The sequence below is a fragment of the Typopeltis vanoorti genome, chromosome 15 (genome assembly GCF_054136105.1).
Source record: "Typopeltis vanoorti isolate ZY-2024b chromosome 15, IOZ_Tvanoo_1.0, whole genome shotgun sequence".
Classification (NCBI taxonomy): domain Eukaryota; kingdom Metazoa; phylum Arthropoda; class Arachnida; order Uropygi; family Thelyphonidae; genus Typopeltis; species Typopeltis vanoorti.
In genome coordinates, this window is record NC_143563.1 from 25,547,656 (window position 1) to 25,574,976 (window position 27,321).

General features: G+C 35.6%; 1 protein-coding gene across 1 annotated transcript in view; it reads right to left on the reverse strand.

The window, feature by feature from the left end:
- The window catches only part of LOC150098518 (FGGY carbohydrate kinase domain-containing protein), a 204,169-nt gene that overhangs the window by 174,322 nt on the left and 2,526 nt on the right, over positions 1 to 27,321 (reverse strand). Inside the window, exon 2 of the mRNA XM_090405821.1 lies at positions 1,707 to 1,897. Coding sequence (XP_090261947.1) covers positions 1,707 to 1,897 — 191 coding nt within the window. The remainder of the gene's footprint in view (positions 1 to 1,706; positions 1,898 to 27,321) is intronic.

Here is a 27,321-nt window from a genome sequence, read left to right on the forward strand (position 1 = left end):
AAGTAGTATAGAAATAGAATACATGACACAACATAAATAAAAAATGAATTTTAATTAGGAACAGTATTTTGGAAAATTTTCTAATGTTTTTTTAACAGGGAGGGGGCAAAGGAGAGGGCCCCTTTTCCCCCTCCCTGGGCATGCCACTGTGCCTGGATAATTGAGATGTGGAAGCTTGTCCTTAGAAGAAGCAAAAAAAGGTGGGGATTTTTCTGATGGGCGAAAGGCAACAAAAATATTCAACAATTTTAAAACTTTCGCTATGCATTCAGTAATGCCTTGCACACAAGGAATAAGATCTGCTTTTATTCAGCTAGAAGAAAACATCTTATTTTCAATACCTTGAGCCTGATCAGTCTCAACTTGCAGAGCATGCTATCAAAATTACAAATAGAGTTCATTGGAACAAGACAAGAGTTCTTCATGGATTGGCTTTATAAAGAAACATGTGAAACTTGACTTCACTCTCATAACTTAAACAGATCTTATGGTATACATCTTTCTTCTTTGTGGGAGATAGGAAAGATTAGCTGATTTAAAAAGTACTAACTTTATTTTGAATAAATATATATAGTTTTTTGTTTAATAAGTTAGGAAATTTAATGACCTTTTTAGTTATCTTACATTAGCCACTTAGGTGGCACTTTTTAGAATTGTCTGTTAATGTTCAACTGCCATTATGTGTTCTTGTTCTGAAGACGCCTATGATACTTAGTTGAATTTATAATTATTTTAAATATGCCTACTCACAGTATTTCATGACTGAAACAAATACCATAATACTTATTGGAAGCCTGAAGTAGCTCAGAAGAGTTCCATGTTTGGTCTCCAGAGCAGAGCTTCCAATAGCACTCCCATAGTACTAATGACCTATAGGTTTACTTTCAAAGGTGGAACTGACATGCAGAAAAAAAAATCTTATTTGCAATATTTATAAATCAAACAAAAATAACTCGTTGACTGATCCACTTATGGTTATTTTATCCAGAATGCGATGGAATGTTTCAGAATGATAATGCTGCAAACCATAGGATATGCATAGTGCCTGAGTATCTCTTCTGATCAATTCAATCCACAGATTTAAATCTCACAATTTAATTGTCTATATTGATCTATATATCTAGATGGATTGTCTAAACAATTGTTTCTCACTTGATAGTAACAGATGAACAGCACTGTTCATCATGTGAATTCGTTGTCTTAATATACAATGGCTATGGCCAAGTTTACTGATCCACTTATGGCTATTTTATACAGAGAGCGATGGAAGGTTTCAGAATGACAATGCTACAAATCATAAGGATATGCATAGTGCCCGAGTATCTCTTCTGACCAATTCAATCCACAGATTTAAATCTCACAATTTAATTGTCTATATTGGCATCTATGTGATTACCTAAACAATTGTTTCTCACTTGATGGTGACAGATGAAGGCCACTGTTCATCATGTAGATTTGTTGCCTTAATACGTGATGGCTATGGCCAAATGAACATTGAGCCAGCCTGTTATCACTTCATTTTCTTTATTTTGTTTTCCTTATTTCATTGGTGAGTTAGTAAGGAATTGCCAAAATTCAAAGATAAATTACAGTGTTTCATAGTTAGAAAACTAAAACTAAAATAAATAATAACATATGAATGATTAATTTTATTACCTAACTTCAAATGATTATGTAGCAAATCACTTAAGAATTTTCACATTTACCTGTACTGCAATACAGCAAGCATTCCAAATATTGTTTGATGACTGCTCATAGTAATTTGGAGCAGGGTTCCATGTTTGGATGATATGTGAAGAAGTTGTTACAATTTTTCCATTACTTGTCACTAGGCCAGCTCTTACGCTCTGAGTTCCAACATCGACTCCAATGTAATATTTCGGCTGACTTTCTGCCCCTGTATAGATTATGATTTATAATTATAAATGTATGATTTATGATTATAGATTTATAGAAATAATACATTAATGAACTTAGTAATTATATCTGGATATCCAAATATGATTTAATACATAAACAGCAAAATCTTATTAAAATAGTATGGTAAAGTAAATACGGCATTATAATTAATTATCTGCAGAGCTATAGATCAGTACACAACCAAACAAACCAATCAAATTTGTAGTCTAAATACTACTTCTTAATAAACTCCACTGTTTTAAAGATAACTTAAAAAAACTATCTACATGAGCATGCAAACAGTTTTTGTCTCCTTGAATGGATCTTAAGGGAACATCTTCATTTGAAGTTAAGAGAACAAGCAGCGAATGCTAACAGACTCTTTATTTCTTGTTCCAAATATAAACAACATCCAAAAATGTTGTCGACAGTAATTCTAGTGACCAATAATCAAGAAGCTCCTTGCAAGTTTAAATTCCTAATTACAAACAATGCATAAGTTTCAAGGAGCAGCCAATGTTCAAATGAAAGTGCGCATAGTGGTGAAGAGATGGGAAAAATTGGTTTGGTTCAGTTTGAAATTAAAGCCAATCAATTTAAGTGCTTACCAGTTTAACTTTAGAGGATGGAAAAACTTCAGTTTACAGAAGTAAAAAAAAAAAAAGAATCCTGCCAACTCTATATTAAGAACATCTTCAGAAGGAAGAAGAAATGAAAGTACAATGTGCTATTATTTCTCTCTCTCCACCAACTTAGGTAACAACAGAATATACTGAAAGGAAGTAAGAATGACTGTACCTCCTGAACCTATATAATGGAATTATGGGAATCCCATAATGCTGAATTATAAAGACTAGAATGCAAACTAGGATTTATTTCAAAATAAAAACAAAAATGCATACAATAATAAGTAAAAAATGACTAAATAAGTAAATATTACATGAAACTTCTTTTTTTTCCATTTTATTTACAACAGAACTGTCAAAAAAATTCCTTTAAAGGAAAAAAAGCATTTAAGCTGTACAAAGACTAAATGTATAGGTATTAACATATAAATATGTTAGCCGAGAAGATGGTAGCTACTTCATAATTTCAGAATGCAACATAATGAGCAATTATGCATAAATTAAGCAAATATCATAACACTAAATATCTATCAGCAATCTGAGTGAGATAGGCCACACATGTTATGGACATGATTATAATTCCAATTACAGGTAGTCCATTAACATACCACTAAGGCCTTAAAACTGAAAAAATGGTCACTGAAAAGAATGTACCTGAGATAACACAGCAGACACCGCATGGATGGGGTGCTCCCTATTTTTGAAGTTTAGTTTTTTTTGTGGAACCTTTTTATTTTGTTCTAAATAATAAGTAAAAAATTTTAAAAAAAAGTACATGATGGGCCATTCAGGGGTACATGAAAAATAATCAGTAATGGCAGAAAAACAAGTAAAGTAAACAAAATGCAAAACGTTAGTTATGGAACAATAAATGTCAGTATTTAAAAACAGCTATTTTAAAATCAAGGGGTACAATTTATAGAAATGGGTTTAAAAGGGTACACAAGTGGAAAAAGATTAGGAACCACTGCTCTACAAGTATTTGCACAATCATAACAGAGCATTGTTAAAAAGTCTTCATTTATGTTATAAAAATGGCAAGCAGCATTGCTATGAAGACAATGAAAATAATGAAAATATGGCTCATTGGACAGATGTCAGACAGGATACTCCACTCAAAACTTCCTTCCGCGAAAAAAGTCATGGCATTTTTTTTTTCATTACTAAAAACCAATTACACAAACAGCAAGGGAGGCAGCCCGTTCCACAGCTTAGGATGTTTTTGGCAAGTTGAGAAAAGGCAAGAATGCCTACAAAGTTGAAAAATCATGTCATGGACAAAGTCGATAATGATTTAGAGAATGGAAAGAATCTCAGAAAGAGTAAGAATAAGGTGAAGAAGGAGCAGGAAAGAATCTTGAATATCTGCGTAATCTGTTAGGCTGTATGTTAAAGCCTGGTTCCAAGCTCCATCTGCTGTGTTTGTTGCTAGGAATGACCTGCATTTCTTCATGATGAAGATTTACCTGTACAAGGAAGTAAATGAAGCAACTAGGGTATCTCTGATGAGGATCACATTTGCTATTTTTGATGACAAAGCTACTTTTGAGATGAAGCACAAAAAAACTGACAAAGTTTTGAAAAAGTCTAGAGAATATAGTCTAACTGAAATGGACTATACTTGATATAGTAGACCCAGCTGTAATCATTTCTATGCAACTGGAAGACTTTGTGACATCAAACACTCTGTGGTTCTCCTCTATCACTGGACAAGGAAATCAGCCGGAAGTCCTTTTTACTGATTGGAATGAACACAAGTCATTCCAGTCAGTAAAAATGACTATTTCATGCATGAGAGTTGTTAACGACATTGTACAAAGAGGTGTAGCCTGATGGACGAATACAAACTGCATACCAATGATGAAGACCAGACACAATTTCTTTTGTTGGTTATAAATAACTACATGAAGAGGTGTCCTGACTGCAAGAAAGCATTGCTGCTAAAATTAGGAACCTGTAAAATTTGTATTAATCTGTCTGAATACTAAAGTTTAATTTTGTAATTTCCTCTATAACTAAAGTTGATGTTCATTTCAAAAAAATAAATATTACAATTACAAATTAAATAAAATATTTAAACAATTCACTTTGGGCACTAAGTAGACTTTTAAAATAAAAAAATACATAATTTTAATGGGAGCAATATTAAAAACTAACCACTGCAATCCCTAATACACTCTGAATTGTTTCAAATTTTCACAGATTTTTTTATTATTATTATTATTATTGCAAAAACAAGTGGGTGCCTCATATGAAATTCAAAGCATTTAAAATTCACCATTTTTAAGAAGCAGCAGCACCCATCGTTTCTCAAATCTATCTATTATAATGTCTCTGAGAGATTTATATGTGTGAAGCATAACAATGAATTATGTCACGCTTCCTAAATATGGATAAATGATAATGCCTATCTAGAAATAGGTGTAATTTATAGATAGCAGTGAAGACTATTTCATACATTATTTCTCATATTACATGCATATTATGGGGGGATATGAATATAATAAAACCTGACTTAGTAATTTACTCAGCTAATTGTTTTTTATAATAAAGTGATAATTAAATTGGATAAAAAAATAGCTATATTTACTGCTGGAGTTTGCAGAAATATTTAACATGATAATCCACAGAAATCTATTATATGTGGAACAAATGAGAATGGATATGAAGCTGATATATGTTGAAAGTTTATTTTTCACTTGGTTAGACTATAATAAATTTAGTTTAATCCTTTATCCAAGTGTTAGCAAACACAGTTTGTGCCTCAAAATACCTTCAGGACTGGGGTAAGGTAGTACAACACCAGGCAACTCGTTGCAAAGATGGAGCAGGCTAACATCACTTTTATCTCAGTATCTCCCATAATGCAAAAACACATCTCCTTGCAGATATGTATAATGTTATGCATTAAGGGAAGGGCCACTACCCAGACTAGTTTCGACCTTTATTGAGGTCTCTTCAGTGGGAGCCAGGCCCAAGTGGAGATACCAGGCAGAAGCATTAGTTAGCAAGGTCATCTCTACCTACAGGAGTTGCCAAATGGTGTGCCACCTTTTTATTAAATTACTCTGGATTTAGAGAAAGATGTTGAAAGTTTATTTTTCACTTGGTTAGACTATAATAAATTTAGTTTAATCCTTTATCCAAGTGTGAGCAAATAAAGTTTGCACCTGAAAGTATCTTCAGGACTGGGGTTAGACACAAGTAATATGTAAAATACAGGGTTGCCCTTAAGTTACAAAGTGGAGTTTAAACATTTAATAACTTTTTTTTATTTATTATTTTTATTTTTTTTGTTGTGGTTAACTTTCTATGGCATATTCCATGAGAGCTGTTAACGTTTCTAGCTGCAGTGTCCTAATTTCTGTACAAATGTTGTTGGATTGTCTGGGGCTTGTTCACATACACCTGTTCCCTTCAGGTAATCCCATAGGCAGAAATTCAGTCATCAGATCTGGAGAATGAGATCGCCAGTTAATTGCATAATTAACTGGCCATCTCATTTTTGTAGCAAAAAAAATGTGGTAAAATGTGCTTTAGGAGTTCCATTGTGGCTCTGGCAGTATGGAAAGTGGCTTCATCTTGCTGAAACCACATCTTAAGTCTGTCCTCTACAGTAGGACATACAAAATTTTCAATTATAGCCCAATATCACTCCCCAGTGACTGTTGCTGCATTACCATCATCATCCTGAAAGAAGTAAGGCCAGAAAAAGAGGAAAATATTTAATGTTTTCCTCTATTCTTGCTGAACAGGATCTCCCAGATTGTGGCAAGTCATTTACAGAACCTTCTTGCTAGAAACATTCGAGCGACGAATCATTGTTTCTGAGGGAGCATTTCTGATATTAAAATTGCAGCGATATGTTCTTTGCATTAGAATAATCAAATGCTGATTTTCAACATAAAATTGCATGATTTGGGGTTTGTTGTTGGAGGTTGTGAACTTTTCCATGATTAATTTCCCTAATGTTCTTTAGAACAGCGGAAAAAATAAAATGAAAAATTAATACTCAAAAAAGTTATTCATATTTTAAACCCCTTCATGACTTAAGGGTCACCCTGTGAAAAATTAAGTTTGTAAATCCAAGTGAAACCACAATATGGTTATCAACAACAAAGGTAAACTGTGTGACTCAAGTCACACAGTATGGGGGGGAACCAAATAAATGTAATTTGTGCAAAATCCTTTTGTTTTCAAATGTCATTTATTCTCATTTACAAATTAGATTTTGACATTTTCAAACACTACCCTGGAAACCAAATAAATGCAAGGATTTTTTACATGTATTTCTTCAGTTTCTAGGCCACAGAAGTGGAGGGACTAAGATGTATTAGAGGGACTGCTCTTCTACATTGTGAAACAAAATCCAAAAGAATGCTGGTAACCAGTGGAGTGCAAGCTCTGTACTAGAGATGCTGCAATTTACTTTGTACATTAATGATATTTGGAATGATTTCAGGAGGAATATCCAGTATTTGTCAACGATGCAATCTAGAGGTGGGGCCAAAGTGTGGACAAAGGATGATGTTGCCTGTTTAATGTGGCAAAGTGTAGGTTATGCACTTTGGACTAAAGACACTGCAAGCTTGCATTACATGCTATAAATAAACTGAAGGTTAGGAATAAATCTCATCAATTCAGAAGACATATTGCAAAGTGAGCAATTGTCAAAAATCACTTGGACATTAACCACGCTACCGGCCAAGATGTATATATATGTCCAAGTTGCGAAGTGCATATTAAAATTGTAATACCATGGATATCACATTGAAATATATGATGGATACGAAGCGTATTTGATCCATAATGGCCGGTAAGGTGGTTAACACACATATGTGCACACACTGATAGGATAAGTAAGGTGTTGTCCCTCTATAAGGTTTTGATATGATTGTATCTTGTTGTGCACAGCTCTGGTTACCTGGATTTCTTGAAGATGAGGAGACAATGACAAGGCTCAAGAGGTAAGTGATCAATATGGTGACAGTTGTGGAATAATTTCAATAAGGATAAATTCAAAGTGTGTATTGGTTGCAAAGTTTGAAGAAAATAGGGGGACATGAAAGAAATACATAAATTATTAAAGGATTTTTATAAGACTGATGTAGAAGAAGTTTTTCATTACATGACAAGTACAGATGAGAGTGAAGGTTGTAAAGGTTTAAGGATGGATTAGATTCCTTGCTTGGAGCAGTGAGTGATTGGAATGGCAAAGATGGTTGTGATATCAGTCAATGCTTCTGTCGGTGAATGATTTTAAGAACAGGTATCATATGAATAAAGGATAGTGTGGACCTCTCATGATGAGTCTTGGAACTCCATGGAGAAGATTGCATGCATAATAATAAAAGCCTAAGGCAGGCAGTATTAATTACAGAAGGAACATACAGAACAGGATGGGAGACGGCTCAGTAAGGAAAACATAAGTGCACTATGAGAGCAGCACCTAGTTAGGTAAAGAAAAATTATCATCGTCATACCCTCCACAGAGTCAGAAGAGTTATTATGCAATATGTGGACAGCAGACAAAAGAATGACTAAGGAGAATAATGGAAATGGTAAACAACTAAGGCCTTCATCCAGACATGTATCCTCAGCTTCAAACTGTAATTTTGAAGTCGTTGATCTTATACCTAAATAAGATTTGGACATTTTTGTGGGCAAATTTTTACTGGCTAATTTGCTTGGTTTCAGGATGAAAAGCCAGTTCCCAAGAGAAAAAAATCCTGCTACCTCCATACAAGAGCAGAAAACTCATACTCGCCTTTAATTGAAAAGCCCTGATAAAGGTTCTTTGCACTCTAGAGCAGGGCTGGCCAACCTTAGGCAATCTGAGGGCTGCATTAAAAAAAAAAAAAAAAGATTTATCCGAGGGCCGCATCCAATGCATATCTAGTAATTTAGTGCACAGCAGTGGCACAACCTATAGCTGAACAAACGAACAACATTAACTGCACACTAATCACATACTCTCGTTCCCCATGAGCACCCAGAGGATTAGGGTAAGAACAAAACACTGTAAGACCTCTACTTTGACACATCTAATATTTGAAAAACATGTGGGTATATAGCGATGTAAAAACCAAATAAAATTACCAACATTGAGATTATCGATTAGTGATAGAATTAAAATATGTAATATGCATTCGGATCAAATTGTTATTTTATTTTTTTTGGCTTGTGAAAATCAAAACCCACAGGAGGGCCCTGCACAAAATCGCACCACGGGTTGTGTTTTGGACAGCCCTGCTTTAGAGGATTTGAATCCAAGTCTTTCCAACCAAAGTGGCTTCACTGAAACCAAATGAGCCACACACACACACACACACACACACACACACAAGCACCACTTTGAGAAAGATATAGTTGACGTATTAAATGAGTAATTTATCAAGGGCTTTCGTTCTCAAAAGTATGATATCATGCAAATTTGAATGAGGAGGGATGATACAAAATAATTAAGTAAAAATTTAACTAAGGTGGGGTCAGGTTTCTCTGGAATGTTTGTTATGGAGACAAGACCATAGATTCAAATGCTACCTCTATTTGCAGAGACTGGTGGATAGAAAGAGTAAGCAAGATGATTTGATTTGACATGTAAGCTGGTGAAGGATTTCTCCATTACTTAGTATAAATCCTTCTTCCCCAGCTTACAAGTCTAAATTAAATCATCTTGTTTCCTCTATCCACCAAAGCAGAGAAAGAGAGAGGGGTAAAACAAGAGACCATCTTTGGAAGTATATGAGTGGGAGAGTGAGGAGCAGTTTTTTTTGCATACAGAAAGGTTGACGAGTTGGTAAATTAACATTGCAATGCATGAGCATTGCAATACCGTGTAGCTTTCAAAGATAAGACTAACTCGGTGGATATCTGATGATAATAATAATAATAATAAAAAATTCCTCAATAAATTGATATTCAAATATTATGAGATGATTAGCTCAATCCAACAACAGATACCATGGCACAGAACCCAGCATACTCCTTAATTGGTCATGATTTATAGATATATCATCCCTCAGAACATTCATCCCTGAAATTTACATAAACATGGCAAGAAAAGCTGTGGGAAGTAGATTTTTAACTTGGGGAAGTGTGTGTGTGTGTAAGAGAGAGAGAATGCACTGGTGAAAGGTGTGAATGAGTTTAAGGTACAACATGATATATTATTATTATTATTATTACACCCTCCATGTACTCAGCAGACTCATTGTGGGAGGTTCATTCAACTGACAACAAATCTATCATACCCAATCTAAAAATTAACACTCCTTGCATTAAACAACATATTCCAAAAATGTATTCTATTCACTGACAATTCTCCACAAAAAAAATGTACTCATCACAACTTCCCGGTATAGCCCCCCCTGGTTCTTCCCCTCTCGCCTTCTACTCTTTTTTATAATCCCATCTGGATTAACCCAATAAAATCCCCTCACTAACTTAAACGTCTCTATCATATCTCCTCTTTTCCTCCAATCCACATTTCTTCAACCTCTCTCCATAGCCAGCATTCCAGAGTCCTTATATTGTCTTAGACTCTTTTCTGGACCCTCTTCAATGTTTCCACATCACACTGAAAACCAGGTTATACAGGGTGCCTGAATTCATGGTCCAAACATGAGGGGATGGTAGTACATACCAAAACCACCAATATTCATCATAGAATATGCGGCCGCAAATGCAGTGAGAAGTTAGAAATGAAGGACAGACAGACACAGGTTTCCAGAGTGACATTTATTGGACATCATTACAACAAATGCTCAAACGTCTCTGCCCACCAATGCTGATACACGCGGCACAACGGCGGAGTAGTGATTGGCGTACCTGCTTGTAAACACTGGGCTGGTCACGCACATCACTGGCTGCGACGGACAGTCGGGCCACCAGATCCTCTGTGGACCACACGGGCATCTCGTACACGACACTCTTCAAATGTCCCCATAGAAAGAAATCGAGACAAGAAAGATCAGGTGTTGTGTCATATCCTATCCTTATGTGTCCTTTCTCATCTCTATTACAACTATATATATATCATAACTCTTACTTCTATCCCACACTTATTATTTCCAGGTTAATCCTTTCTTTTTGGATTTGGGGGGACCCTCAATACTCAACTCTGCTTCTCTGTGTTGAGAGATCACAGTTACGATGGTACGGGCACCTGGTCAGAATGCCACAATAGAGGCTCCCCCAGCAGGCCCTCTTTGCCAAGCAAGAGGGTGGGAGGCCAAGGACTCGCTGGATAAATTATATCAAAAACCTTAGGTGGACACGTCTGGGAGTCCCTCCAGAACACCTAATCTTGGTGGTGGAGGATCGAGACCATTGGAAGTTCCTCTTGCAGCTGCTTCCCCCACAACCCAATTAGGAAAGGTGGGCCTTGAAGATGGATGGATTAACAGACATTATGAGAGATCTCACTCAACCAGCAATATATCTATTCCAAATGTACCTTAAAAGTCATTCATACACTTCAAATTCATAACACACTCCCACAGCATATTTTCCTGATCCACTGCTCTCCAAATAAAAAACATACTCCTCTCTCCCTTGTTTCATTATACTCTTATAAAAAACTTCCAGACTGGCATTGTAAAAATAAACAAATACTGAACTAGACTAATCACATTTGCTACAATTTTCTTAAATTAATTTAAACACAACATGTTATTGTACCTTGATTTTGATACACTTTCACTATAAATATCGGTAAACTTTGAGAGAGAGAGAGAGAGAGAGAGCGACATATAAATTAATGCTCTATTTGTTAAAAAACATATTATAGCAAAGGTTGGTCGATTGGTTGAGCCTCTGCTACTAATGGCTCACACAAAAAAGTTAAGCAAGTTTGAGCGTCATCAGTAGTTGGAAGAGGATCAATCGTTCGATGCTGTTGGCACACTCTCCCTCGAAGAATCTTTGGACTTCCTGGAGGTGTCAGATAATAATAATAATAAGTATTATTTCTACTCTTATCGTTACTTATTATGGCTTATCCATAAGTTATATGATGCTCTTGAGAAGGTGGGGAAGATGGGTCTAAAAATGTTATATGAATGTAAAGCTTCTCTCTTGTTTATTCAAATTCAAAAATATTGCTCCCATTTGTTTATCTAATATAATCTATGAACATACAAATCCAAATCAGAACAATAAGTAAACAAGAAATAAAACTGCACAGAATGTAAAAATTAAAGCTCATATATTGCAGAAAGATGTTAAAAAACATCACATCATCAAATTCTGGATATATACCCTCAAGGAATATACAGGCTACTATACAGTATTAACTGATTAAGTTTACGATATTATTAATCTTCTATCAATAATTTTCCTCCAAGTTTGTCTTGTTAGCACTCCAATATTGTTATAATCTAACATTTCAGTCAAAGATACTTCTAACTGAATCAATCCACATAGATCTTGGTCTTCCTCTGAGACTTTTTCCTGCCACCTTGGCATCAAACACCTGTATTGCTACTTTTTAATCTCCCATTCTGTTTAAGCGTAATAACAATATTATTACACGTAATAATAATAATAAATGACCATCCACTTCAGATTAGCCCTGCTCCATATTCCTTAGTGCTAACAGTCTCAAGATCCTTTCTAATATGATTCTGCCATTGATGATCTGTTCACTCCCCTGGTCTTTCTCAGATCTCTCATATCTGTGGTCTCTAATCTTTGATCAAGTGCTTTATTTGTAACCCAATTCTCAGATCCTTAACTAAAAACAGGTTTGAAAGCCATCTTATATACAGCTAGTGTTTTGATTAATTTCTCTTTTATTCCATATAAATTTATTCAGTTGACTTCCTACCACAGCTGCTTAATTATATTCTCTATTTTCAAATATAATGTGCCATCTTCATTAAAAACTGAGCCTACTAGCTGAAATATTTTGCTTGTTCTATAGGATCTCCATTCAGAATGCAGCTGAAGTAAGTTCCTGCCTATTTTCTAGTTTTGGTCTTTTTATTGCTGATCTTGCCAAATTTGTTACAGCTGTTATTCAATAAGTTAGAGAATCCAGGAGACTCGCAGACTTGTACTGGATGTGTTTAGGAAGATGACATCATCTGCATAAAGCAAAGAGCTAACTTTGATATATCTGATTCTAATATCAGGTTTAATGCCACTTTCTTTCATAATGTGATCCATACATATGATTAATATGAGTAGAGATAATGTGCACCCCTTGTCTTATGCCTGAATTTACATCACACCATCTTCCTGTATTTCCTTCACTTCTAACTGCTGATTTAAATACAGAGTGATTTAAATACACACACACTGTTCTGTATAATGTTCTCTTTACACTATTTAATGCAGCATTTTGAAGAGCTTTTCTCTGGTAGATCTACAAACTTAGGTATCTCCTTGTTATATTCACCTGATTTCTCAACTATCAGTTGTAAAGTGGAAATCATTTAACAATCTTTCAATAATTACTGAAGACATCTAGAATATCCTTATCTTCGGTTGTCTTGTCACCATCTTTGATTACTTTTACAGTACTCTTTCCTCCATTTCTAAGCATTTTCAATAGCCACCGGAACATTTTGCCACCTTTCTGATATATCTTCTATTTTTATCTTCTGTAAGTCAAAGTTTTCCTATGAGTTTTGTTTAGCTACTTTTACATATAACTTATATACATTTCATGAAAAAAAAAAAAAAAGAAAAGAAAAGAAAAAAGTGGGGAGAGAGAGGCATGTTTAATAGACTAATATAAAATCATACTATTTATTTAGCATCTGAATTCATGATTTATTAATTTATTTATCTAACTTATATATTAGATAAGTAAATTTAGTAAATTATGAATATCATAAGTAACATAGTTGACAACTGTAAATATAAATATTATAGCATGAGAATAATTTTAAACATTCTGCACACTGCACATGCATAGCCAGTGGAATAACATAATAGTTTCCACCTTCATATCAGCTATAAGCCAGGCTCTGAATAAAAATGCTGTGTACTAGTTTTCTGTTTCTTGCTTTTGTTCTTTGAAATAAGACTTTAAAATAGAGGAAGAACCTGACTCAGGCTGTATATTATTGGTATCTGATCACAGAAAAGTATACATGGCAGGTGCTTCCCCTCCTGTCACACAATCTTGACATGGAATCCTCCAATTCCATAAGAAATGCTTCACTACATTGATGACATTTCTACTGAAGTGAACTTGTCAAACATCAACAACAACAAAAAAAAGTACCTTGACAGGAATATGAGACTTACTCAAACGACGAGAAGCAGCAGTATATCAGAAGATTAGCAAAGAAGCAAATGTTTGATGCCAAGTTGGCAGGAAAAAGATCCAGAGGAGGACCAAGTTGTAGGTGAATTGATTTGGTCAGAAGACCAAAATATTACTGGAGTGCTGACAAATAAGAGATCAATTTAGAAGAAAAAGTTGTTGATACGAGATCAATAATAATATAAACTTAATCATGTAGTACTGACATAGTATCCTGTACCCCCCCCCCCCCAAGGGTACATGTCAAGATGTGATGATAAATGGTTTAATAACAGGAAAATGTGTACAAAATTTTTGAAATAACTCTTGTATAATATCATCTAATATACTATATGATTTATTTCTATTTAGCTTACTATAGCAAATATATAATATATATATATAAAATCTAGTCTCCAGTCATCATGGTGTCAGGCATCTTGACTATTACAAAATATTCTTTATATCCATTTCATCTTAACTGATATCATAATGCAGAATCAGTTTTGTAGAATCCACAAAACTGAAATTTTTCATTTTCCCAGAGAAGAGTATGTAATTTTATATTAAAAAATAGCAACTATTCATCATATCATATTTTTTCTCTTTTCTTTCCTTCTTTATAGTTGAATTTTTTGTTCTGTTGATTATGATACCCTATTTCCTCCTCACCCTCTTCCCATATTAATTATTTTCAAACAAAAGATTGTCTTTGACATTCTATTTTCTATACATAAAAAACAAAACAGATGTCTAGAACTATTAAATTTCTATAATAGAATATTTTTTTATTCTCAGCTGCTGGGTTGCTTGAACTGTTGTAAACTTTGAAGACTGAAGACAATATATCTGGAGAACTTGAACAGCTCATTTTGTCTATGATAAGATGAATCTGCAAATAAAAAATTGATATACAACATTAAGTATAGTATTTTCAGGCATAAGTGCTAAAACTCATACAAACTGAATTATGTCAACTATAATATAAGCTACTGTATTTTTTATAACAGAAAGTATACATTTAGAAAATCATTTCACACAAATCATTTGATAAATTTTCTACGTGGAAATTTTAAATTGGTGAAATACCACTGTCTTGCTTATTGGAGGCCTGAAATAGCTACTGCAATATTAGTTCTTAAGCAAAGGATCTAGTTTCTGTTCCTCTCTCCTTACATGCAAAGTAAGTGACACTGTATGTATCCATTTAAGGATATAACCGTATCCTTGAATGCAGAGGTTCTAAATTTAAGATAAGACAGTTCTGTATCTCACTGCTAGCTAGTGGCACATATAACTGAACCTTAAGGTAATGTATCGGGAGGTTTCCCAACCAATTAGTGTATAACCTTGATGCTACTTACTCTTCTAGACTATACCTAGAGGAAGTATAAATATAAAAGTATGCCTAGGGATACTATTAAGACCAGAGGGGAAGAAACTTGAGAAACCAGAGGGGGTCACTCTGCAGGAGACATTTGCAAATGTTTCAGCTCAACACTACATGTCCCTTCTCTATTTTCCAATGCCAACCATGAAAGATGCCATAAATACAGTAACAATAAAATAAATAAAATCATAAAAACAACAAAAATCCATACATATAAAAAACACTGGTATCCACTTCACCAACGTGCAAACAGAAACAAAAGACAAATGCACCACCATTTACAGGAAACAGACCTATTATTTCTTACTGAACCTTATCCACCACAATAATCCCAATCACACTCTGAATGATTCCTTCTATCTCATCAGAGAATACTAAACTTAGAATGATCTGCTCTAAATCTAAATTTTCTTGCTGCACTTTGTTGCATTCATTTGCAAAGCTTATTGCTCTCAGATTTCCGACATGAATGTGATCTCTCTCTCTCTGATTATTTATCTCTGAAGCTTCATTTGATGCAATCCAAATGCCTAAACAGTAAGGTCATCTTCCTTGAAGACCTCAAGATTCATAACTCAAACTAGCTTACGTTCCTTAATTCCAGTGGTCACAATGGAAAAAATGCTGTGGTATTTGTTGCTAGTAATGATCTAATGCAAATACGTTGACAAGGAGCGCTAGAAAATTATAACAAAAGAATAACAAATAGTAATCAATATCCTTTCAACACTTTTTGAACCTTTTCTTAACTAGCTGTCCTAAATACACTGTAGAAGTCAGCCTGAAAGGGGACCTGCATGCTCGTCTACATCCTTCCATATCTATAGTTTTCCAGATTTTGCACTTCCAAACTCAGTGAACACTACATTTTCCAAGCACCTAACTCCAAATCCATTCAAAGTGCAGACCATTATCTGCATATAAGTCCTTTCCATCAACTTCGCTCCATACATCTAAAAACAGCAGTCAATCTAAAAAACTGAACACCATTCTTCTTACAATACCTATGCATTGATTAATTTGCTATCATGATCCTTCTAAATTCGGTCCTATCATATAATGACAACAAATTTATCTTCTTCAGTCATCTGAATCTCTACGGGTCTTTGCTGCATGTACCAACTTCTTCCATTCCATTCCTTTCTGTCTTGAACTCTTGCATTCCAGCCTTGGATTCCCATCTCAGTTAAGTCTTTTTGGATACTGTTCTGCCAATGCATCCACTGTCTACCTCTTGGTCGCTTTCCATCAGGTTTCTTCTTAAATGCTTGTTTAGCCATTCTCTCCTCAACCATCTTTCCACATATTCAACCCTTCTTAATCTGCATGCTCTAATGTCATCAACAAGAAGTGGGAATCTATAGAGTTCATATAGTTCTTGATTATGTCTTCTTCTTCTCCATTCATCAGTTGTGTCATTTCTTAGAGGTCCATTGATTTTTCCAAGGTTATTAGTTTCAAAGATCTGCAATGTTTTTGAATCTTGGTCTGTTATGCTCCAGGTTTATGCTCCATATAAAACAGCAGGTCTGATGATTGTCTTGTATATTTCTGTTTTAACTCTGTTTGATAGAATTTTAGCAACAAATGACAATGGGAGGCTGCATATTCTGTTGGAGAAACTATACTTGAGGAAGTAGAAGAGACAAGGGATCTTAGGATGATGATTGAAAGAAATTTGAAGTTTATGGAACATATGGTAGAACAAGGGGCAACCCTGGTATTATGAAATTATTACTACCTATTATGGAGGCACTTTCCATAATGTATTCTACCTCCAGGCTGTATGTTTAATCGTCATCCATTTTAATGCAATCATCCATTTTCTACTAACTATATTTAAGCATTTTAATGTTAGTATACAATCAAATTTGGCCTGCCTGGTTGACCAAGTGGTCAGCATATCAGCTCTCCAACTTGCATGCTGCAGGTTCAAATTCGACTATGGGCATGAATGTTTGTAATTGTCTTTAGGTGGGAGATGAAATCCTAACCCACCACTTCCCCACTTATTGGAGGCCTAAGTGGCTTGAAAGTTTCATGTTTGGTCTCTAGAGTGGGATTTCCAGATTATATAAAAATAATGAAATAAAAATACAAAAATATAAAAAAAAATCCCCAGCCAACCCATGGTACCAATATACTACAAGTTTACAATCTTTTGTAGGCAGGAGTTACATAAAAATAAATAAATAAAAAACTGCTACTGTTATTTATAACTTAGCCAGTCCGAACAAAACTTTTTCCACCCAATTGCTCATTTTAAACTGTTTCCTGAGTTTTCTGTAATTGCTCATCTTGTAATGCCACATATATATTTTACTCACATGCCTTCCTTCATATGGCTGTCTCAACCTAAATGGCTATCTCATGGTTATTTTCAAATAGAAAAACTAATGCAGTTGCTTAGAAACTCAAGAAATTCATTTTTCCTAGTCCTTAATACTATTTCTTCATTTCAACCCATATCCCCATAACTGAAATCACCCATAACCACTCCCTCTGCTTATTCATTAAAACTATTTGTCCAAGCATTTCTATGTCATCAACCCACACATTAAGTCCATCCCTATATTCCAGGCATATAACAACATCGTACTAAATATAACTCTTCTACTATCCCAGAAGCTTTTTTTTTGTCTCCTGCAAACAGATAAATCAGCCAAAGAACTTACAATATTAACAGATAAAAATACTATGTTAGTTGATGGTAGATGGTGTAAAAAGATGGTGGATCATACAGAGTAAACTGGCTGGTGGGACATTATGTAGCATACAGCAACCTCCTACAATGAGTTCTCAGACTCCATGGAGGTGTCATGCAATAATAATAATAATAACAACAGCAATTATAATGATAATATCCTCTCTACTTCTGCATCACATCATATCTTCTCCATCTATCCATCTCTAGATTCATCCCACACATTCACAAACTATACGTCTGTCTCCTCACACATTTTCCTCTACTAACCACATTCATCATATCTAGCTACTGTCCCTAAACATCCACTATTATTTTTCATTCTCTTTATCTTGACATTCTCCTTCTGGCCATTCAAGTCATTTGTTACTGCTAACTCTACTATTCACTTCTACTTTGAGAATGCCTTTGTGTGTGGCTCATTGGTCTAGGGGTATGATTCTTGCTTAGGGTGCGAGAGGTCCTGGGTTCAAATGCTGGACAAGCCCATGTTTTAAAAGAGATTAATTTTTGCCGGCCTGGTTGGTTGAGTGGTTAGCATATCCGCTATCCAGCCAAAAGGCTGCAGGTTCGAATCTCGCCATGGGCATGGATGTTTGTGATTGTCTGTGGAAATGCTAGTGGTGGGCAGTAGATGACATTAGTGTAGTTGGTGGAGACAGAGTTGGTGTCCTTCCTCAATTAGTCTTTGGACTTCCTGGAGGTGTCACATAATAATAATAATGCCCAATTCCACTGCTCTGATGAATGGAAACAATTTTCCCACTCCGCAGTTTCTTTCCAGCATTTCTACCTTGAGCAGGCACAATTTCTCTGCTCTGATTGATGAAACTATAATCTATCTCTATTTTCATCAGCTGCAACAATTTTTCCTCTTTATTTTTGTTACTTCTGTCATTTATAATCAGACACAGTAACTCATTTTTAGATTTGTAACCAGTCCAACCACCTACACCTCCCACTCCTTCCTCTTTATCATAATCTATTATGCTCTCCTCAGACTCAATTGATCGTTATGCATAAGGACAGTCAAGGAGGATAAAATCTTCATGCTGATCCCCCTCATACAGTCAACTAATGCTTTCAGTTTAAACACTTCCTATACTGTATTCTTCCTATCCATTTTGCAAACCCATTCTCTAATTTTGTCCATTATTGCTTCTATTGTCCCTATCCATTCATATCCAAAGACTTTTTCAGCCTCAGCTTTCTTACTCATTTGTTCTTTTATATTTCTTCTTACTTATTTAAATACCTCATTTACTTTCCACTCTGCCATTTCTCTCTCTCTCTCTCTCTCTTAACAGCAACATCTCCAGATGACTAAAATGAAACCTATTCAAGTGTAATCAATCACTTTATATTCCAGCCATCCATCCCTCAATTCATCCCACACACATACACACAAACTGTATTTCCTTTTCCTTACAACTTCTTCTCTGCCAGCATAACATTCATCATTTCTACTTACTGTGAAATATGATCTTATCTGGAGATATGAGTATTATGAAAAAAGGAAAGGAAAATTTTTGTTGTAAGAAATAAGAAAGGACTATGTTTTGGTAGCACTGAAGTTGAAAAGCCAGTCTTTGTCACAGTAGAGAATGGCAAGGAGATCATGACCTTATTAATGAAGATCCTGAAGCTCAAAATATCCGAATACTATAAAGTTCTTGAAATGAAAAGAAGATTGCAGTGTAAAGTCAGAGAAAAATTATTTGTGTATAAACGAAAGAGCATTGGCAAAATTATGGAGAGTGCAGGGATATTTCAACACTGCAGGGAAATCTAAAGAGATCGTTGTAACAATATTCTACATAGCCTTCCCAATTTCTGCAGTGTTCCTCCTGAGTTTCAGATCACGGAGTGCAATATTACGTATTATGCTGATGGAACATTATCATTAGTCATTATTGGTCCATTTTCTGGATGAAGGCTTTTAACAAGACTGTCTTGTTAATGGCTTTTCTTTCCCATGTTCCTCCCGCAAATCTGATTATTCCATCAATGCATCATGATTTTGATCTGCGCTGTGGTTAGTTTTCTTCCCATGAAATCCAATCCAGTATTTTTGTCCATCACTGGTCGTGGCTTCAAGCAATATGTCCAGTTCATTGCCAATTCAAACGCTTCTCTCTTTTTATGATGTCATCGACTTTGGTTTGATTCCTTACTAAGTATTTCTTTTGTGATACAGTCTTCTGATACCAAGCAAACATTTTTCCATACTAAATTGTGCAACTTTTAGTTTTTGAGTTTTCTTTACAATTAGTGTCCATGTTTCGTAGCCATATATCAATATAAGGAGAATGTACTGATCAAAAACTTTCCTTTGTAGGCAAAATGGTAAATGGCTATTAAATATCAACATATCAACTGTAATTTTTAACACTTTCCAGCCAAGAATTGTTCATTCTTTTAACTTCTTCCATGATATTTATCCAGATATTCCAGACTGATATCTGTTGACCAAGGAATATGTAACTATTACCTTGTTCAATTTCATCATCATTGATTTTTATTATCTCTAGTTACACATATTATTGAAGATAACTTGGTTCTTCTTTAGGTTTATCTTTAAGTCAGATGTTAAACAGTTTGCTTTCGCAGATACAAGTCTGCAGCTTATGTGGACTTGGAGAAGATAATTATGTCATCTGTGAAATGGCTAAATTTTTATTTATCTTCAGACCTTTTTTCCCTCCCAATCAAGAAGTCTATTGATCTAAACATACTGTGAATATTTTTGGAGATATTGTGTCACTTTGTCTTATGTATTTCCACACTGGAGACGTTTCCATTAAAATGAACTTGTTGGTGAATAGTATATGCTGATTTGATGGACCTTAGATATGGCTTCCTCCCCTTATTGATTTCATAGTGCCTTAAGTATTGCACAAATTTTTACCGAGTCGAAAGCCTTCTCATAATCAATAAAACCAGGGGCGAATGCTGTTCTTGAAATTCACGCTTGCTCTTGTTATCATTCAGGGAGTGAGAGGTGTAATTGAAGTCTAATTAGCGGAATAATGAATTACTGACCATTTAAAACTATATATTTAGAAGTTTATGTACATTTCATCATGCAAATACAACATTTATTTTACAAATGATATTCTATCTTTTTCAATTTAGCCTTGAATACAAATTCTACCCTATGGTTCCCTTCTTTATGAACTGGTCAATAACATCTTCATAAAAAGTTGGTTGTAACTTAATTTTCCCAAGCAACATGCACACTTGTAAAGGCTGGCTGAAGCTCACTGACTAGAGCTACTTTGACTGCATATGGCCTGTGTTTAAGACGATGTGAAGGGAGCGGAAATGGCTATGTGCATGCATGAAATCATAGTGCTGCAGCGAGGACCTGGAAGCTCCTATAACCAAGCAAGCCAAGGCAGCTTTGACTAGATGAGCAAGCATCAGCCTTAGAAACACAACGCAAAGCTCAATTATTGCCAGGCAAGCTTAAGACGTCTTCTGTTTACAAAAATAAAAGCCTAAATGGCATGCTTATAAATGTATGCATTTATTAACAAATAAATATTATTTCTTTCTCAATTAATGAGCTTGTGCAGCATGCATAGAAAGCATGGAGAATTCACCCCTGAATAAAACCAAGACATAATGGAAGTTGATATTCATTACACCATTCAATAATCTGCTGTACAACTTGAATATGGTCAATGTGCTAAGGCCACTTATAAAGCCTGCCTGTTATGTTGGCTGTGGAAGGCCTAGAGTTGCATAAAGCCTAAGAGACAACACTTTGTAAAATACTGATAGCAGACTGATGGGTTAATAGTTCCAGTTTTCTACTTTACCTTTTCTTGTGTATCAGAATGATGGTAGCCTTTTTTCCATGCTCTTAGAACATCAATTTCCTTCAGAAATGAGATAAAAAGTTTGGAAAAGATTTTGTAGATTACTTTCTCCAGCTATTCTTAGAAGCTTAGCTATAACTTCATCCTTTCCTGCAGCTTTTCCATTTTGTATACTTTGAATGCTCCACAGCTTCTTCCGATAGATTTTGTGACACTTAAGTGTCACAAATTTATCGCTGTTTGGCTCTTGGGGGACTGAGGTTGTCATCAATCATTTGTTATATGAGTTTACAATAGAATTTTGCATTCCTTCCTAGATATGTTTTCTGACTGATTGCCATAGTTCAGTTCAAGTGAATATGACACAGTATATTCAATTTTATTCAGTAGACCTAGTTTTTTTCATTTCCCTTCAATTTCATTTCCCTTCTTTTCTTCATTACACATTTGCACTTCAAATAAAAATTTCTTCAGCAATATTAAAATCGCAACCAACACATCCGTAAAAATTAACATTCAAATCTGCCTCAAAATAATGAATGATACTGAATTTTGCACTATCAGCAAAGCAACTGATATCACATCAAACCACAAGAAATACCATTAACTAGTAAGACAAAGAATAGTGGCCCAAGAACTGAACCCTGTGAGATACTGCTGGTTACTTTCCTGCTGTGGGACACTGCTCTCCTCTATATACAGTTGGTTCAGACAATCAATTTCCTATCCATCTCACTAATCTATTATCTATTTCTATTCCTTCAACATGCACACTAGTTTTACAAAACCTGGCATGCAGTTAACTGCCAAATGCTCTCAAAAAATCCAAAAACATCCCTATATATGTCTCTTTTATCCAAAATATTCATTACTTTAATATACAAGGCATATGCAAGGCTGCTATGCAGAAATATTTAACAAAAAACTTTACCAAACAAATATTACAAACTTTATGAACCTATAACTCAACTACTTGGAAAATAAAAAATATGATATGTTCAGTATGTTATTATTATTATTAACATCTGATCTCCATGAAGCCAGAGACTCATCGTGGTAGGCACACATGCAAAATTCATCTAACCATGCCTTAAACTGATTCAATGTATCTACATTCACAACACACTCAGGCAATGCATTCCACTCACCAACTACTCCATGCAAAGAACATGCCCTTCACAATTTCTTGAAGGTGTACTTCACTGTTTGTAATGACTCTGGAATAAATGTCCTGGCACTCAGTCAGTTGCTGAAGATGGATCCAATTAAATCACAATGTGACATGGTTATCCACACAGTCACTTATCTTCTACTGTGGTTAATATTTTTAAATGGTAAAAATGTTGTCCAAAAACAGTACATCATACTTGCCACTGTCTCATCCAAACGAAAATAAACTTAATCAAAAAACTAATGAAGTAACATGGTATTTCTATGCTTTATGAGGTGGCAGAATGAAGGGTTCATTAGTATATTCAAAAATGTTTCTGCAACACTATAAGTTTCTAAAGAAACATTTTTAAATTAAAGTTAACCATTTGTTCAACTGTATGCCAAGATATTCTAAGCCCACTAATACTTTTATTGTTAGCTAATCTAGATTATGCTCAATATTTGTCCTGAAATATGAAAAAAAGTGTTGTCCATACAGTGTTTGAATAGTTTTACTGTGTTTGGTAATACTGGGGACAAAAAAACAGGACTTACCATGTATTCTCCCCTATCTCCAACCTTGGTGAACCTCTTATGAAAACCATTACAAGAAACCAAAAACTTGGTAATGTTACATTAATGATATATTTGTTATTTAGTCAGGAACAATAGATAACTTAAAATTCATTTCAAAGATTATCTGAACAGCTTGCATCCCCATATAAAATTCACTCTTGAACTGGAAGATCACAAAAAATTATCATTCCTTGTTATCCTTGTCAAAATAAATGAAGGAAAAAGATTATCCTTTTCTCAGTAGGATTTCAGTACACAGAAATCCTACTGAGAGTAAGACGAGTGATAGCCATGACTTGAAAGACAAAATGCATGATAATGCAGTTGGCGTAGTTAGTGTCGCAAGTAGTATTCAGTAACTGTATAAATGACATGGTGGAAAATGAAGGGTATGATCATATGATAAGTGAAATGATAGCACACTTACATAGTAGTCTTCACAGAACAAAACATGAGATTGAGTGGATTGAGAAATGGCGGTGGTGTGATACAGACGCAAAAGAAAGGGGAGAGAAATCAGAGCATGAAAGAGCACATGCGTGAAAATAAAGATCAGATTTTGTATGGCAATTCAGTGATACAAGGAGTCCTTGAGCAGAGTGTGACAAAATTGTGTTTTCCTGGAGATAAGATGAGGATGTCAGTGATGCTGTAAGGATGCAGAGAGTTAAGGTGAAAGAGATGTTTATTGTGGCTGGTACAAATGATTTAGCAGGTGACAAGTATGATATGCAAGAAGACATGAAAAAAAAGAAGAGTGAGAAAGTAAAAGTTGTGAGTCTATTGCCATGGTATGATAGATGATGGAGAGATGATCATGAATGAGTCAGTATGCATATTGTGCAGGAGGAATGGGGTGGAGTTTGTGGAGCAAGTTTGATGAAAGGAAGGAGTTATATAAGGTGGATGATCGCTTGATCTAAATGGATTTGGTGTCAGGAATCTTGAGAAGTGTTGTTCAGTGAGAGTTCAAAACTACAAAGTCAGAGAAACTAGAAAATGTTCAGGAGGGATGCAGGTGATTGTGGGTCCAGGCAACTTAGAGTTAATATGTGGGAGAGTGATCGCACAATGCAAAATGTAGCACCCCAGGTTGACTTTAGTCAGCTAAGTAACACAAGTGTAAGGGAGGTAATGGGGTCAAGGGGTATTGCAGTTTATGTATACTAATGCCAAAAGTATCTGGAATAAGGTTGAGGAATTTTTGGCATTGGCTAGCACAACTTGGCCAACTGTTATGGGAATTAGTTAGACATGGTTGACCAAGGATGATATGGTCACAGGAATAGAATGCAAGGGATGCAGTCTTCAGAGGACAGAAGGAACAGGATGGGAGGGGGGGGGGAATGCTTGCTAATGATAGCAGAGGAATTAAAGCCAAAAAGACATCAGCAGAACAGGCATTCAGAAGGCAGTTCATTTGAGGCTATCTGCTGTGAGACAGAGACCAACAGAACTAAATATGTAATTGGCTGCTGCTATAATCCAAGAGGTATATGGGGGAATGTAGATGACATGCACTCACAAATTAGCATGATGAGTACAAGCTGAGCAATTATTATAGAATATTTCAACTATGGGGCCATAGACTGGAAGGAAATGGAATTTATACAGCTGCTGAGAGATAACTACCTGAGGCAAGATGTAATGGATGAGATAAAAAGGTTCAATTCAAGAGTGCTGGATCTCATCACTGCATCAGAAAACTTAACACTAACCAATCGAGCTATGCTGCCTCCACTTGGAGAAAGTGATCATGTAGTCTTGACCTGGGAGACTGCTAGAATTTTCTATTAAGAAGGGATATATGCCAAACTATAAAGCAGGTGATTATGATAAGCTGAGGAGACAGCTTTCAGCAGAGCAATGACATAAGAATCTGGAGGAGAGAGAGAGAGAGAGAAGTTGTTGGTGGATGGGAGGTGGCCATGGAGTGTTTGAAGAAAACAATATCTGAATGTAATCAGATATTGAATGTAACCTACAGTCAGAAGGATAAATCAGGTAGGAGTTAGATGAATAGCTTCATTAAGTAGGAGTTACACACAAAGAAAAGGCTGTGGAAGTATTATAAAGAAACAGGTGATCAGAATGCCCACGAGCAGTATAAGGCACAGGCAAGAAAGGTAACCAGTATGGTACGGAAGACCAAAGCCAATTATAAAAGAAGGCTAGCTAATGACGCCCAAAGAAACCCTAAGAAGTTCTTTTGCTATATCGCAAGTAAAAGGAGGAATGGCTATGGAAGGATGACTTTAAAAATTGCTAATGGAAGGCAGGTAACAAAACCAAACCAAACAGTTTAATTACTGTTTTCACTGCAGTGATCATTTTGCAGGAGCGAACCATCTAGGTGGCAACATTGTGACATTGACTGATAGGTGAATGGAAATTGAAGAAATGGGGAGTGCTTAAAATATTGCAGAAGAGCAATACAAACACAGCCATGGGATTAAATGCATATTGGCCCATGTATTATAAGAATGTGCAAAGGAATTATCAGCTCATCTGATAAAGCTCTTCAATTTAAGCCTCAGTACTGGAAAGGTGCCAATAAGTGGAAAGAGGGTAAAATAGTCCCATTGCATAAAGGAGGCTCCAAGACAGAAGTAGCAAATTATTGGCCAATCAGCATCTCAAAATTGGTGGTTAATTAGAAAAATTGGTGAAATACAGAGTTCAGAACAGGGTTGATATGATAGGAATGTGATACTCTCTAAAGGACAACATGGTTTTATGAAGGGTAGATCTTGCCTCAGTAATTTTCTTACTTTTTGTAATCAAGTGACAATGGAGTTGGATAAGGAAAATGACTACTCAGTGACGCTGCTAGACTGCAAAAACATTTGACACGGTTCCACATAATTATTTTTTAAATTTTATTCATATGATGATACAACGGCAGTGAGGTCCCTTTTACGGGGAAGTATGGCACCATCTCACCCCCCCCCCAAATTTTATCCGAGCTCAGGACTAACATAGCTGACGAATCAGGCCTATGGTTGGGTCTTAAGTATTCTTGACTATAATCCATGTGTTCACGGGATCGGTTTGCCTGACTGTGGGATGAAAAACCCCTACTGTCCACTCCCAAGACCGGCTAACTTGGCTATGTCTGAGAAAGATCCTTAAGCTCCTCACGTCAGTGACGAGAACCGAACCCAAGACACTCCTTTCCCAGGCATATGGTTGCGAAGCACATAGCAACTAGGCTAACTGCATGGACAGGTTCCACAAAGAACTCTATCGAATAAATTGGAGCAAATGGGGATGGACACGAAACTGGTGATTTGGATTAGAGGGTGGCAGACGGACAGATATTAAAGAGTGGTTTATGGAAGAATTGAGTCCAGGAGAAGGCATGTGATCATTGGTGTACCACAGGGATCAGTACTTAGTCGTCTGTTGTTAATTTGTATACCAATGATATAGGAAAATGATTTGACATGAAATATTCAGTGTTTGCTGATGATGTTAAACTGGGAAGAGCAATGGTAAATGAAGGTGGTGCAGAGATCCTGCAGGAAGACTTAAACAGACTAGCAGTATGGGCAAAAGGTACATGGCTGTCAGTTTAATGTGGCCAAACGTAATGTGACATTTTAGGAAGAAATCAGAAGCTGTGTATGTTACTGATGGAACTGAACGGCATGAAACTGATGAGGCCAGGGACTCAGGTGTGATTGTGAGCAGGGAGTTGAAGGTTAGAGGGCATATTGTGAAGGTAACCAAAACAGCACATCAGATTATGTGGTTGTTGAACAACAAACTAACAAGCAGGAATAGAGAGGTTATTGTTCCCCTATATATGGCTTCAATAAGGCACATCTGGACTCCAGAATTCTGTGGCGGTGAAGTTGTGGAGAGGATCCAGAGGCGAGTGAAAAAGAGGA